We start from the raw sequence: 12,593 nt of genomic DNA on the forward strand, positions 1-12,593 counted from the left end.
AGCTCAATGGAGGGTGAAGAGTGGAGGCTCTCCTCTCCATCACCCAGGGACATCACTCTAGTTCCAGCCACGGCCAGTCAAGCAGCACTGTCCAGGTCCTCAGCTTCAGGTGGGCAGTGGCAGTGCAGCCATGTGCCTCCCACCTGCCCCCCATGTAGGCCACTGACTTTGGCTCCTTCATCACCATGGATACCCGCTTCTGTTTGTTTTAGAAAGACATCATTTCTTCTCATCTACAGATGTTTCCTTTGTCTTATTTGGATGTAGCTATGTGTTTAGAATTTTTTTTCTATCTATATGTGTTTGGGGCAGAAAAGGGAGATTTCAGTGTGTCTGGTCCCCTTCTAAAATACTAGATCCAAATAATTAAACACAAATTATTTTATTCTTCCCCACTGTTTCTAAATTGTTCTTGTCGAGGTTCACCTTCAGTAGTTCTTTCACACATCTATGAATGTAAACCTTGTGTCTATGCCTCCCATGTTCTGGATGAATAGTTTTACTGGGTACAAAGTATGGGTCAAGTATGGCTGTGTCTACTCCTGGAAGACTGGGTAGTGCCAGTCCTCAAGGAGCAGGGCCCCAGGCTGCCACTCCCTGTGAGCAAAGCCCAGCTGCCCAGCTCTCCCCATAGGCCTTCTTCCACTCCAGTGCTCACTGGTTGACTGCCTGAGCTGTAGCATCTAAAGACTGAGCCTCCCTTGCTGCTGGGCAACCTCAGAAGGCAGAGAAGCTCAAAACACCAGCTATGTGCATTATTGCAAAATAAATTTATTTGAAGATAAACTTTTATAAAAGGTCATAGGCAATTTGAGATCCCAGATTCAGCTTGTCTCGTAGAAAGATTTAACTTCAAGTAGCACAATTTTGTGTCTGCTTTTAATCCTGAACATTCTTGAATCATGAAACAGCCAACTGTTTATACAACACACTCAAAATCTGGCTACAGCACCAGTGGACCCACAGCTTCGGGCTTGAGGGCCATGGTGCTAAGGCTCAGTAGGTCCTAGATCTGGCCACTGGCTCTGACAGCACAGACAGGTCTCTGCATCCTGGCCCTTCTCTCCCCTGGCACCTTCCAAAGGCATGAGATACAAACCAAGACTGGCCCACCACTGAGGCAGGAGTCTTGGCCCAGTTTCCAGAAGAAAACCAGATGGACTCCTGCCTGACTGTGCTGACACAGCAGGGTGGGCTGTCCTTGTGACCCCTGGCAGACTGGCCAACTGAGGGGCCTGAGCAGGTGGCCTCAACAGGGCCTTACCTGGCCGCCTGGCAGCCTAGGAGGACCAGGGAGAAAGGAGGCTCATGAGTGTGGCCGCTTCTGCCTACTTGGCAAGAGCTACGTGAGGGTCCTGGCAACAGCTTGCAGGGAGGGGAAGTCATCGTCCCGGGCAGTGTGCAGAGCCTGGTGGCTGCTGACGTCACAATGTGCGAGCACCTGCTGGCAGGTGGGGCACACGCAGCAGTCCAGGCCCGCTTGCCAGGTGCTGGCTTGCCATGCATTCTTCTTCTTCTTGGCCTTGGTGCCGGGAGGCCTCTCTCGGCCTTGGAAGTCTGTGTGCGCAGACAGCAGCTCCTGCTGCTTGGCTGTGTCGGGCAGGAGCACCAGCAGCTCGTTGAAGATCTTCTGGAAGTTGTCCCCAAGCAGGTCCCGGCAGCTCTTGTAATACTGGGCTGCAGATATCACACCCTGCCACCCAGAACCAGGCCGTCACACCTAGCCCAGGCCTGGACCCCAGGTGGTGGGCTGGCCCCCCTCTCCCCACCAGCCTGACCTGTCTGAACTCCCCCGAGTGGCTCTTGAATTCACTGAAGCGGGCCTCATCACTCTGCAGGAAGTCCTTGATGGACTGGATGAGCTGCAGATTCCTCTCCCGAAAGTTCTCAGGGACCAGGTAGGCCTGTGGCACTGGTGTCAGCCTGGGTCTGGGGGTTGGGGAGACCAGGAGGAGGTGGAGGCTTCAGTTTTGGAGACAGCTCAAGGTTGAGAGCACTCTCCCCTGGCCCCCAGGGGCACAAGGCTAGGCAGCCCGCCACACTTACGCTTTTGTGGTGGTGGTAGTGCTGGGGACACAGGCTGGGTGGGGGCTGGGCAGAAGGCCAGAGAAGCCAGGGGGCGGCTTGCTGATGGAGGGCACAAGACCCGGCGGTGGTGGGGGTGGAGTGCCCTTCAAGAGCACCACAGTGCTGAAGCCTGCGGGGGCAGCACACCAAGACCCAGAACATAACCCTGGATGGCCAGGGATGGCCAGGCCTCATCCCTCGCTTCTCACAGGCTACCCAGCTCACCCGGGTCAGGTTTCCATCCATAGACCACCTCCCATCAAGAGCAGGCCAAGAGCCCAAGGGCCCGACAATGCCCAGAGCCAGCACACATGCTGCGCTCCCTCATGGCAAATCCTGGCCTAAGTTAACTTGTTTGTCCCGACCTTGAGGAGGGGCTAGGATTGCCCCCATTTTACAGGGAAGAAGGGGACACAAAAAGGTTAAATGGAGGACCAAGGTCACACTGTTCACAGATGGTGGTGCCCATGTCCCGACTTCTAAGCTTCTGAAGCAGCTGGAAACCACTGCACAAGCTCATCTCTCCCCACCCAGGTCTTGTGGCTACCTACACTACACAATCTTGGGCCCTGGGGGTGCCATCCTGACTCTACAACCCCAGCTCCTTCCCGGACGCCCAGATGCAAGCATGAGCCAGGTGCACCTACCTGGGGGAGGGGGCATCCTGGGTGGGCAGGAGCTGCTTAGTGCTGGGAAGTCTTCCTGGGGCGTGTGGCAGGGGAGGGGCCCCAGGGGCCGTGGGAGCCCAGGGGGTTCCTTGGCAACACTCCGAGCTGGGGTCGATCCTTCTGTGTGTCCATTGACGACGACAGCAACTGGCCCCTCGGCTCTGCCTATGGGGACCGGGGGGGCCTGCTCAGCCCCAGGGGGGCCATTTTTGTCAGGGAGCAATGGCGGGGGTGATGCGGCACCCAGCTTTTCAGAGCCCACCTTCTTCTTCTTGCCGACTTTGGTGAAGGTCTGGGTGGAGGCCAGCGCCAGCAGGGAGGAGACAGCGACAGTGGTGGGCCCACTCCGAAGCTCTGGGGCAGTGAGGCTGATGCGGCTGTCCTCCTCTTCCTCCTCCTCTGTGACAGGCAGCCCACCCTTCTTGCTGCCCTTGCCTCCCTTCCCAGCCTTCCTGGGAGGCTGGCTGCCCCCGCTGGTAGCCTGGGCCCCTGAGGTGGGCTGTACCACCTTCTTGCTGCTGCTGCTGCTGTTCCAGGCAGAGATAAGGCTGGTGGGGGCAGTGCTGGGCTTGGAGGTGGAAGACACCAGGGCAGGGAAGTCATCCTCCTGGAAAGTGCTCCTGCTTCTGATGGGAACAGGGTATGCCAATGCCAGCCCCATAGGGCCCAGGCCTGCTGCTGCAGAGCAGGAGGAAGCGGAGGTGCAGAGACTGGGGAAATCTTCGTCCTTGAGCTTCAAAGTGGGGGGCAGGAGGGTGCTGAGCCCAGGGAGGGAAGAGGGGTCAGTGGCCTGCCAAGCCCTGGCCTGTCCCATACCCACCCTCTGTAGGAGCTTTGCATCCTGGCCCCAGTTCGTGTATACGTGTACCTTGGAAGTGTGGCCCCTGAGGCAGGGCTGGTGGTTGGGAAGGTCTCTTGGCTTACAGGACCATTTGTTGAGGCTTCCTTGGGGCCTACAAGACACAAAAGGATCCTATGTCAGGGCCAACCAATGTTGAGGGGGTGGGAGTAGGCTCTCCAGGAGATGACCAAGGAGCCGTTCAGGTGACTCTCAGGCCCAGGCAGAACTCCCTGCAGGCAAAGCCAGCTCACCTGGGCCTTCACCCTGAGTCCGAGGTAGGCGCCGGGGCCCCCGGGGCTCCTCTGGCCCCCGCACCCCTGCCTCCTCCTTCTTGAGCCTGCTGCCCTCCTCTCGGTCCTCACTCCTGTGCATCTCCTGCTGCTGCTGCGTGACCACCGAGGCCCGGATGGCAGCTGCCACTTCTCGGTCCTCTTCTTCCCTGGGATGGGGAAGCCTTTAGGCTGGGCAAGGCCCGAGACTACAGCAGTGTGCAGAGCAAGGGGCTGGGGAAGGGCCTTGTTCCCAGGAAGCCTGGACACCAGGAGGCTGCAGGGAGCCAGGCCTGGGGCCAGCAGACTTGGTGCTGGTCCACCCTCACTGGCCCCAAGGAAGCCTCAACTGGAGAGAGCACTTGTGGAGTAGCAGGAGTCTGCTCCGCCCTGCCCCCTACCGCCCCCGCCCCACCACCTCTCAGGATGTAGCTGTGGGCAGTACCTTGGCCCAATGCTCTGAGGTAGCATTTGGGGTCAGCAAATACCTGGATCCTGCCTGGCATTAGCATTGGGGGCAGGCACTGAATAATGTGCCTGTCACACTAGTGCTTCACCCAGCACAACTGCAATAAACCTACAAATGACACAGGCCCTTCTCACCCACCCCAATCTACAGGTCCTGGTGTGTCTGGCTGAAACTAGAGGAAAGAGGAGGAAACATCTGCTCACTGAGGACACTGAACAGCCTGGCTGCCATACCCAGCACACCAGATGCCAGAAGGACAGAGTCCCCATGCTTGTTCCCAGCCTAGCTTCGGGCCACTGCCACTGCCTGAGGGGCGGCACCAGGAAAATATTGGTGGCATACAAATCCTCCCACCTTTTGTACCTCCAGCTTCCTCGGCGGTTCTGCTGGGCTCCACGGCCACTGGCCCGGCTTGCACGGCCCTGGCGGTTGTACCTGTCCACCTCCTCATAGTCCTCACCACTGACAATCCCTGTGGCCAGCACATAGCCTGTCATGGGCCCAAGCCAGACTGAGGCCAGTGAGCTGGCTTGGACAGCAGAGACTTCTCTGCGCCCCCACAGCATGTGAGCCCAGGGGATGGGTTCAGAACCTCGAGGGGTCCATACCAACCCCAGGCCTTTAAGGCATAGGCACCAGGTCAGAGAAAGAAGTGGGCTTAGAGAGGGTCCTGGGCCTGCTGACCATATAGCCTCAGGGGACCCACACAAAGCAGGCACTGAATAATCCTCCGACCTTGGGGAAGAGTCCCAGGGACCCCAGAACACAGACCCGAGATGCTGCTGGAATCAGCCAGGGTGAAGAGCTCCCTACAGTCACAACATGCTCAGAGGAGATGCAGGTTCAACATGTGTGTGTCCCTTGTCTCCGCTGACACACGAAGGTCGGATCAGGATCTGGGTCTGAGGCCTCTAAAGCAGGGCAACATGAACCCTGCTTTGAAGAAGGGGCGCCCTGCTCACCTTCGTTCCGGCGTGAGTGCCGTGGAGTATAGCTGAAGTTCAGGTCTATCTGGCGGTTCTGGCGGGCCTCGGCACGGCTCCGGCTGTGGCAGGCCGTTCTGTGTGCCTTGAGGTCAATCTCAGTGCGGAAGGCATGGGTAAACTGTTCAGTACTGCAGCGGCCCTCCTCGCACAGGAAGTGCTTCTCCCGGAAGTGCTCGCGAAGATATGCGTAGTCGCTGGTGGAGTGTCAGCAAGAGCCTTGTCAGTCCTACCACCCTAGCCAGTAGCTTCTGCCCAACCTGCTTTGGGTGTTCTAGGGGCTGTCCTGCACCCACCTGTAGTAGTCCTGGGCCCCATCCGAGTCACAGAAGTGGCAGAAGTAGTGGTCTCGACGCAGATGCTTGAGCAGCTCGTCATTGTCCAGATAGCGTTCATCACAGAACTTGCAGAGTGGGTGCCCGCGGTGCGACGTGTCATCAGGGTCCCCCTGCATGCGGTGCCGTGCCAGGTCCTTGCGTGAGTACCACTTGCGCTCATATGTGAAGATCTGTGGGGAATGGGTAACTAGGCACAGGGTTCAGGCTCCCAGGCCTCCCATCCCCTCCCATGGCCAGACAGTGGAGAGAGTGCCTGGACACCAGGAGCCTGGCAGGCCCACACAGTCACTGGGAGGCCCTCCCTGTCTGGGCTGTATGCAGCCTGATTCCCAGCCTCCCCTCCCACCTCCCGCCCCCGCAAGGTTCTATGATACAAGAGAGCTGGGGGATGCTAGGAGGCTTCAGGGGTCTGGCCTGACCAGGGTGAGAGGCAGCAACCAGCCTCTCACAGCTGTTTGGCTGAGCCCATGCCGCATAGGGCTTGGTCACCATCCACCTCCACCCAGGACTCCCTGGGTTCCTGAGACCCTTAAGTGGGTACTGTTGGGGTTAGGGGCACACCTTGAGGTGTTTGAGGCACAGCTTGCAGCAGAAGAGCTCATGCTGTTTCCGCATGTGCTGCTCCAGGTCCCCGAAGAGGCCGAAGGGCGGTAGCTCAGGGCACCTTGGGCACTCGTGGTGCAACAGCTGCCTGGGAGACACCGAGAGCCACCCGCCCCCTCAAGCACTCAGTGTCACCATCAGAGTGAGCACTGGCACCTCCCCGTGGCCCCTTGTTCCACACCCCTGTAGATGTCCTGGGAGAAGCCAGGGAAGGGACTCCCACCCATGCCCACCATGGCTCCGACCTTTGAGTCAGACAGTGCTGGACCCGGGGTCAGGAGCTGCTCCCCACCAGGGCCCAGATTAAACAAGGCCACAGGATGGGTTTGGGTCCATGATCCGGGAGACAGAACCCTGCGTCAGGTGGACATAATGATGAGTCTACACGGGGGCCACCCCTCACCTGGAAGATGAGGACCATACCCATGACAACTGTACCCCTTCATGGAGTTTTCGTACCATGGGCCAAGAGCATGCCTTGCAGGAGTTCACATGCACCTCAAAGGGACCCAGAAAGCAGGTGCTATGTGCTATACCAGGAGCTCTTTCTCTGAATTCACCCCCTGCCACCCATCTCTACCACTGCTTCATGAGGAGTGCTGTAAGCATCCCCAGCTACAGGAGAGAAAACTAAAAATAGGAGCCCAGCCACATGGCCCTGACATTTGTGCCACACCAAGTGCCCCCACCCTCCTGAAAACTGTGAGCACAGGAGGTAACGGGGATACACCCACCCCTGCCACAGAGTGGCACAGATCCTACAAGCCCAGGTTGAGGCATTCTCTCTCACCTATACAAGGCAAACACTTTCCCATCAGCAAAATAGATGTCATACTTCTTCTCATGCTGCAGTTGGTGGATGGGGATTGTGGCGAAGGCGGGAAGCTTCTTCCCGAAGACCACCTAGAACCAAAAGTGAGAGGACTTGGTGATCAGCGTGGATGCCCACTGGAGGATACTGTCAGTCTGAGAAGAAAGGGAAGTACTCAGGGCCCCTTCTGGGAGGCCAGAGGCAGGCCCAGCACCTTCTGCCAGGCCAACTTGAGGTTGCCTTGACAGATGCAACACCTGGCCTTGCCACTAGGGGGCAGCTGGCTCCTCACTCATTCACAACCAAACTTGTACCCCAGGGGCAGTGACCCCAAGGAGCAATGACAGGGAGCAAACATCTAAGCAAACCAGGGTTTAATCACATGAGGGCTGAGCACAGGACGGTTTTCATGGGGAGAGACAGAGTCCAAGAAGCAGCTAAAAAAAAAACAAGTGCTGCTAGGCCAGGACATATCAGGTGACTGTGTGTCAAGACCTGGCCACCCTGCATCTACCCACGATGTTTCCATGATTGCACAGGAGAGGGGCTCCTCCACAAGATTCAGTCATGGCCCTGGCTGTTCTTGGCCAGCTTCCTGCCTGTTAACTGGGCTGTCTAGGGGCACGAAAGGGATGAGCTGGTAGTGTGCACTGGACAGGGATGGACGTGGAAACCTCCACAGCCCAGAGGCTCCTCAGGGGTCTCCAGCACTCTCAGGTAAAGCCTGCTGTGCTTACTTGGCCCTGCCACAGACCCTGACGACAACCAGACCCCTGTCCTCCCCTCTGAACCAACAGGCACTGCTCCCTCCAGGGCTCCCTCGTTCTCTACCCAGCCCCCCTCCCTTGGACCAAGACCACACCAGCCCATCTCCTCTCCTCCGTGCTCCTTCCTGCTCCACCACTGTCCCCCGAGTCTGGAACTGGTTTCTTGCCTCAGCTCAGAGTCCTCAACGGCACACATAGTGGTGGTAGGGAAACAGGACGATTCATCTTCACTTTGGGGAAGGCCACACCAAGGTCATTCCTATTATATTTCAGCTCAGCCAGGAAGGATGTCTGGGACCAGAATGGTCATGAACTTGGGAAAGCACAGGGCTGGCTGTCCCCAAGCAGTAGGGTAGTCAAAATTGGTTCCCTGGGGAGGAGCCAGGGAGCTCAGCCTCTGCTTCTGAGAACACCCTAGAGGTAGGGGCAGGCTGACATCCAAGCCTACCTCCAACTCCATCCCCACAGTAGCACAAGGGAGGCATCGTGATCCAGCCACTCCCATTCTGGGGGGCCAGGGTTAAGCAGGACCCCAACAGGCCTTTCTTCCCCTTGTCTTCAAGTCTGGCAAGGCAGAGGCTCACACACTGAGCTCGGATGGCTGCTTCATTGTAGCTGCACTCCCATGTCTTCAGGAGGAAGTCATGGCTCTGCCACCAAAGGGTCACCCTCCACACCCCTCCCCGGCATATCCTCAAGCCTGAGCCTCAAGCTGGCTTAAGAAATGTGCCTCCTAGGGCAAGCCCATGCTCAATCCTGCCTTACGACCCCACCCAAGAATGCCTTTCTAGGCCAGACCCTAGTTCCTCCTGCATCCTGCCCAGGGATAGGTATTCACAGGCACAGGGCCACGAACCAGGCAGGATGCTCCTGGAGGAGCTACCTGCCAGACTTGGTGTCCTAGCTATTCTGAGGCAACACAGAAGGCAGACTTAAGAGCCTGCAAGGTGCCCAGGCAAGAGCCTGTGAAGGATCCCCCAAGGCTGCCAAGAAGCATCTAAGCCCAACAGACTCAGCAGAGGAACAACTTCCTTCCCCAGAGGAAACTTGTGCCGGGACACCCTGTCATACCGCCTCCCTGCTCCAGCGTCCTCCTTTCAGAGGTCAAATCCAATCCACCATGGATTGGGCTGTGGGCACCCTTGCCATGGACAGTCAGGGTGCAGGTCTCAAGACCAAACGCCAGGCTGCTTGATTGGGTGCTCGTCCCTTTTGAGTAGCCTGGTGCGGCAGCCCAGGCTGGACACACCTGAGCCAAGTCAGGAGAAGGGACATCAGGTTGGCTCAGGGAGGGATTGGAACCAAGGGAAGAGGCTTGGGAAAGGAAAGTGACTGCGCTTTTTTCAGAAGGAGGGTGAGCAGTTTTGGAGCTAGCGGGTAGAGTGGGGAAATGCTAACTGACCCTCCCAGACAGGCTGTGAGACAGGTGCTGAGTGCCCCCAGGGCTGCAGCAGAGGCTAGGCCCAACAATGAGCAGACTAGGGGATGGCAATGCAGCCTGGTATGGCTAGTGTCTCTGCCCCCAGCACAGAGTGAGGCAAGTGGTGAGACCAAGTGGCTAGACAAGAACAAGAGAATGGTGGCCTGGCCAGGGATAGGCAAGAACCCACCAAGGATCCAACCAGTGTGGTCAGAGACCCATCCACCCTGGTGACCACCTGATGGGGGTCATGGGTCCAAGAACAGAGACCAGGCCAAGCCTGGACACTTGAAGATAGACCATCCTGGGCAGCCCCTGGGTAGGACAGGCAGTAAATGACCAAGGGGGAAACTGCACCCCTGGGTGGGCCCAGGATGGCCAGTCCCTGAGGAGAGAAAGGGGGAGACAGGGGTTAGAGAGATCCCCTCAGAGCACTCCACAGGGACAGGTGTGGGCTTCTCTCTGGGGATTTGCTGCTCTAGTATGCTCCTGGTATGCAGTGGGCACTAAGAATGAGCGGATGAGAAGACAGGTGATGTTAGCAGTGACCATGGCAAGAATGAACCAGATAAGTGAGGGGTGGGCAGTGAGGACAGCCCTGGGGCAGGGGAGAGAACAGACTGTGGGCCCCTGGGAATTGTCCCACCATGGGGATTGTCCTACAGGCACCCAAGGAGCCCCGATGATAATCTTAGAGGAGGTCCAGGACCAGGGTGGTGGGGAGGAGGCACTGTCAACAGAAAAGCATGATCTGAGTCAACAGGTCCCACCTCCTGACCTGCCTTCAGCCTCCCTCCCATTTCCTGCCTGTGAAATGGGGGGGTGGGGCTGCACTAGGTGGCCTGCAGGGCCCCTCCTAGCTCAAACACATCCCACTTTGTACAACAGCCCCATCAAGCCTCTTTGATATCTCTGGGGATCAGGGCCAGGTGGAAAGCAAGACGAGAATCATCTTTCATAAGAAAGTAGCCTCTGGGAAAGATGTGACCAGGGAAGGGATAGGAACCCGGCAACTTGACATCAGTGTGAACCTGCATGTGGTCAGCAGGGACTTAGCTTCCATCCTGAGCACCTGCCAGCAATCTAAATTGATCTGGCTCTTCACCTGACCAGCAGCTGCAAGACTGAGCTGCATCTACTATTCCTAATGCCTGTCTCCATGGGATGGCTCAGGGAGGCACTCAGTCAAGGTATAGAAATTAACCAGCAAATGGAGCTGGCCTGTTCCGTACAGCATCTTGGCACACTTTCTTCCCAGTTTTTTTCAAAGACTAAGTCCCATAAGGGAAGACACAGCAGAGGCAGGGTCAGGGGCTAGGGGTCCCTGTGGGATTCCAAGTGGATATGGGACACAGAAATTCAGAGGACTCAACAAAGAAAAATAAAGGGATAGGGTAGAGCTGTAAGTTTAAGAGTGGGAGGGAAACAGGATGAATAGAGAGGAGCATCATCTCAAACTTCTCTGGACACCCTCTTGCTGCCCAGCAATTTGGGGCAAGCCCGAGAGGAAGGCCAGGCTCAGCCAGGAGTACCTCATGCCAAACCGCACCCCACTGGAGCCTGCTGACAGCTCATGTCAACATCCCTTTGCCACAAAGCAATTAGAGGGCGTAGGACCCACAAGCAGTGAAAAGCCAGATGCTAGCTATAGTAGCCGTACATAGGTGTCTGCTTACTTCTGAGTGAGACTCACAGTGCCCAGGGCTGGGGTCCCTATGGCACTTTCCTTCCTGGAAGGAAGCTACAGGTGTGGTGGGAAACCTGGCTGTTCAAGAGTTATATCATGCTACATAGGACTGGCCAGCAAGGCAGGCTCTGGCAAAGCCGGGAGGTGCCCTGTGAGTAAGCCACGGGCCCAAGGTTTCCCCGACTGTTCCCGCACCCGATTTCACTCGTGTCCATGTACATCTCTGTCCACCCCATTACAGACTTACAGCATCCTTGTCTTTTTCCAACAGGGCACAAAGTGGGTGCCCACACAGAGCTTATGGAATTACAACATCCACTTGGCTTAACAGGCTTAACATAAATGTCTACTTAAAAAAAAACAAAAACAAACAACCCTATTCCTCAACAATGCTTTTTCTGCATCACTTCTAGGAAGAGGAAAGTCAGAATTCCTTGGCAGATGTCACTAGCCCAAGCTTTCCACGAACAAACCAGAGGAATTTCACAACACTGGAAGCAAACAAATCTCAAAGCACAGCAACCCAAGGGAGCTCCAGCTAAGTGCTCCCAGCCAGCAACTGGGATTACCAGGAGGGTGGGGAAAAACTCCCTGGTGCCCTCTGACCCCTCCAGGGCTTCCGAGTCTGGACAGAGTCAGAAACTACCCCCTTCACTCTGGAGCTGAACCCCGCCCCACAGCCCCCCCGCCACCACCCCTCCGTCGAAATGGCAAGGACTTCATGACATTTTTATCACTACCCACAAAACACAAGGAGACGCCAATGGTTCTGCTTTCCCCTCTGGAGGGCAGGTCTGAGTGCGACTACCATTCAATAAATTAAAACTGCAGTTCTAGTACTCTAGGGGGGCCCAAAACATTGCTGGGCTGGAAACGCCCAGTTTGACCCTTTGCTTCCAAAGCAGTTCGCCTATGGAGGTGCCCACTTTCCCTGTCTCCTCCACCAGAATGAAGACCCCTGAAGGGTAAACTCCCAAAGACGAGCAGATGGGGCAGTTCTTGCTTTGATCATGTCCATTCCTGTAGTTCGGCAGGAATTCCCGGGGTGCAGGAGAAAAGTCCCGAGGCTCTTTCCCCACAGAGATCGCTCCCTCCTGGACCCAGCTCGGTCACCTCCTGCCTCCTGGCCCCAGACGCCCCACAGTAGGCCTCACGATCGGGATCTCGCCCCGGGTGGCCTGCCAGGCCTCTCTTTTGGAAGCTGGCGCCGCCAGGCCCGCCACTGGACATAAGAAAAGGAAAGTCGCCTTCCGGTCCCCGGGTGCCCCGCCGCCCAGGGCCGCCCCGCCTGGCCGCGCACCGGTGCCCGCCCCGGCGCCCCTAATGAGCAGCCCGGCCGGCGCGACGCACCTGGCGCAGCTCTTCGCGACACACGGCACAGTATCGTTGTTCACACAGCACCCGCATCTTGGTAGAGCAGCGGTAGCACACCGGGTGGTCGCAGCGGCCCAGCGCCGTGGCCTCTAGGTCCCCACAGCACAGAACGCAGCTCCCACCGCCCCGCTCCGGCGCCGCGGCCGCCGCCTCCAGGGCCGCGCGCCGACTATCTGTGCCCGCCGCCGTCGCCATGGTCCGGGATCCGGCCCCCTCCAGGCCGGCGCGGAGCAGCCTGGCGCCCGGCTGGCCCGCCCCTTCCGGGTTGACGTCAACGCCCCGCCCAGCAACGGCCC

The 12,593-nt window shown here is 57.6% G+C and overlaps 1 protein-coding gene across 3 annotated transcripts; it reads right to left on the reverse strand.

Annotated features, from left to right (window-relative positions):
* Nucleotides 1-749: 749 nt before the first annotated feature.
* ZNF598 (zinc finger protein 598, E3 ubiquitin ligase) lies at nt 750-12,542 on the reverse strand. 3 transcript variants are annotated; one of them, XM_039884929.1, is made up of 12 exons: nt 12,274-12,542; nt 7,029-7,141; nt 6,197-6,326; nt 5,594-5,805; nt 5,277-5,494; nt 4,669-4,804; nt 3,828-4,015; nt 3,604-3,688; nt 2,715-3,493; nt 2,047-2,197; nt 1,779-1,929; nt 750-1,693 (listed from the first exon to the last, which is right to left on the reverse strand). In XM_039884929.1, exons 1-12 carry the CDS (start codon nt 12,490-12,492, stop codon nt 1,343-1,345), a joined length of 2,733 nt encoding a protein of 910 aa, XP_039740863.1. In that variant the 5' UTR covers nt 12,493-12,542; the 3' UTR covers nt 750-1,342. The 3 variants fall into 3 exon arrangements, with proteins under 3 accessions (XP_039740863.1, XP_039740864.1, XP_039740865.1); XM_039884930.1 differs by having other exon boundaries at nt 4,669-4,786; nt 12,274-12,541; XM_039884931.1 differs by lacking the exons at nt 6,197-6,326; nt 12,274-12,542.
* Between the last annotated feature and the right edge of the window lie 51 nt (nt 12,543-12,593).

This window comes from Pteropus medius, unplaced genomic scaffold (assembly GCF_902729225.1).
Source record: "Pteropus medius unplaced genomic scaffold, Ma_sr-lr_union100, whole genome shotgun sequence".
In the NCBI taxonomy this organism is placed as follows: domain Eukaryota; kingdom Metazoa; phylum Chordata; class Mammalia; order Chiroptera; family Pteropodidae; genus Pteropus; species Pteropus medius.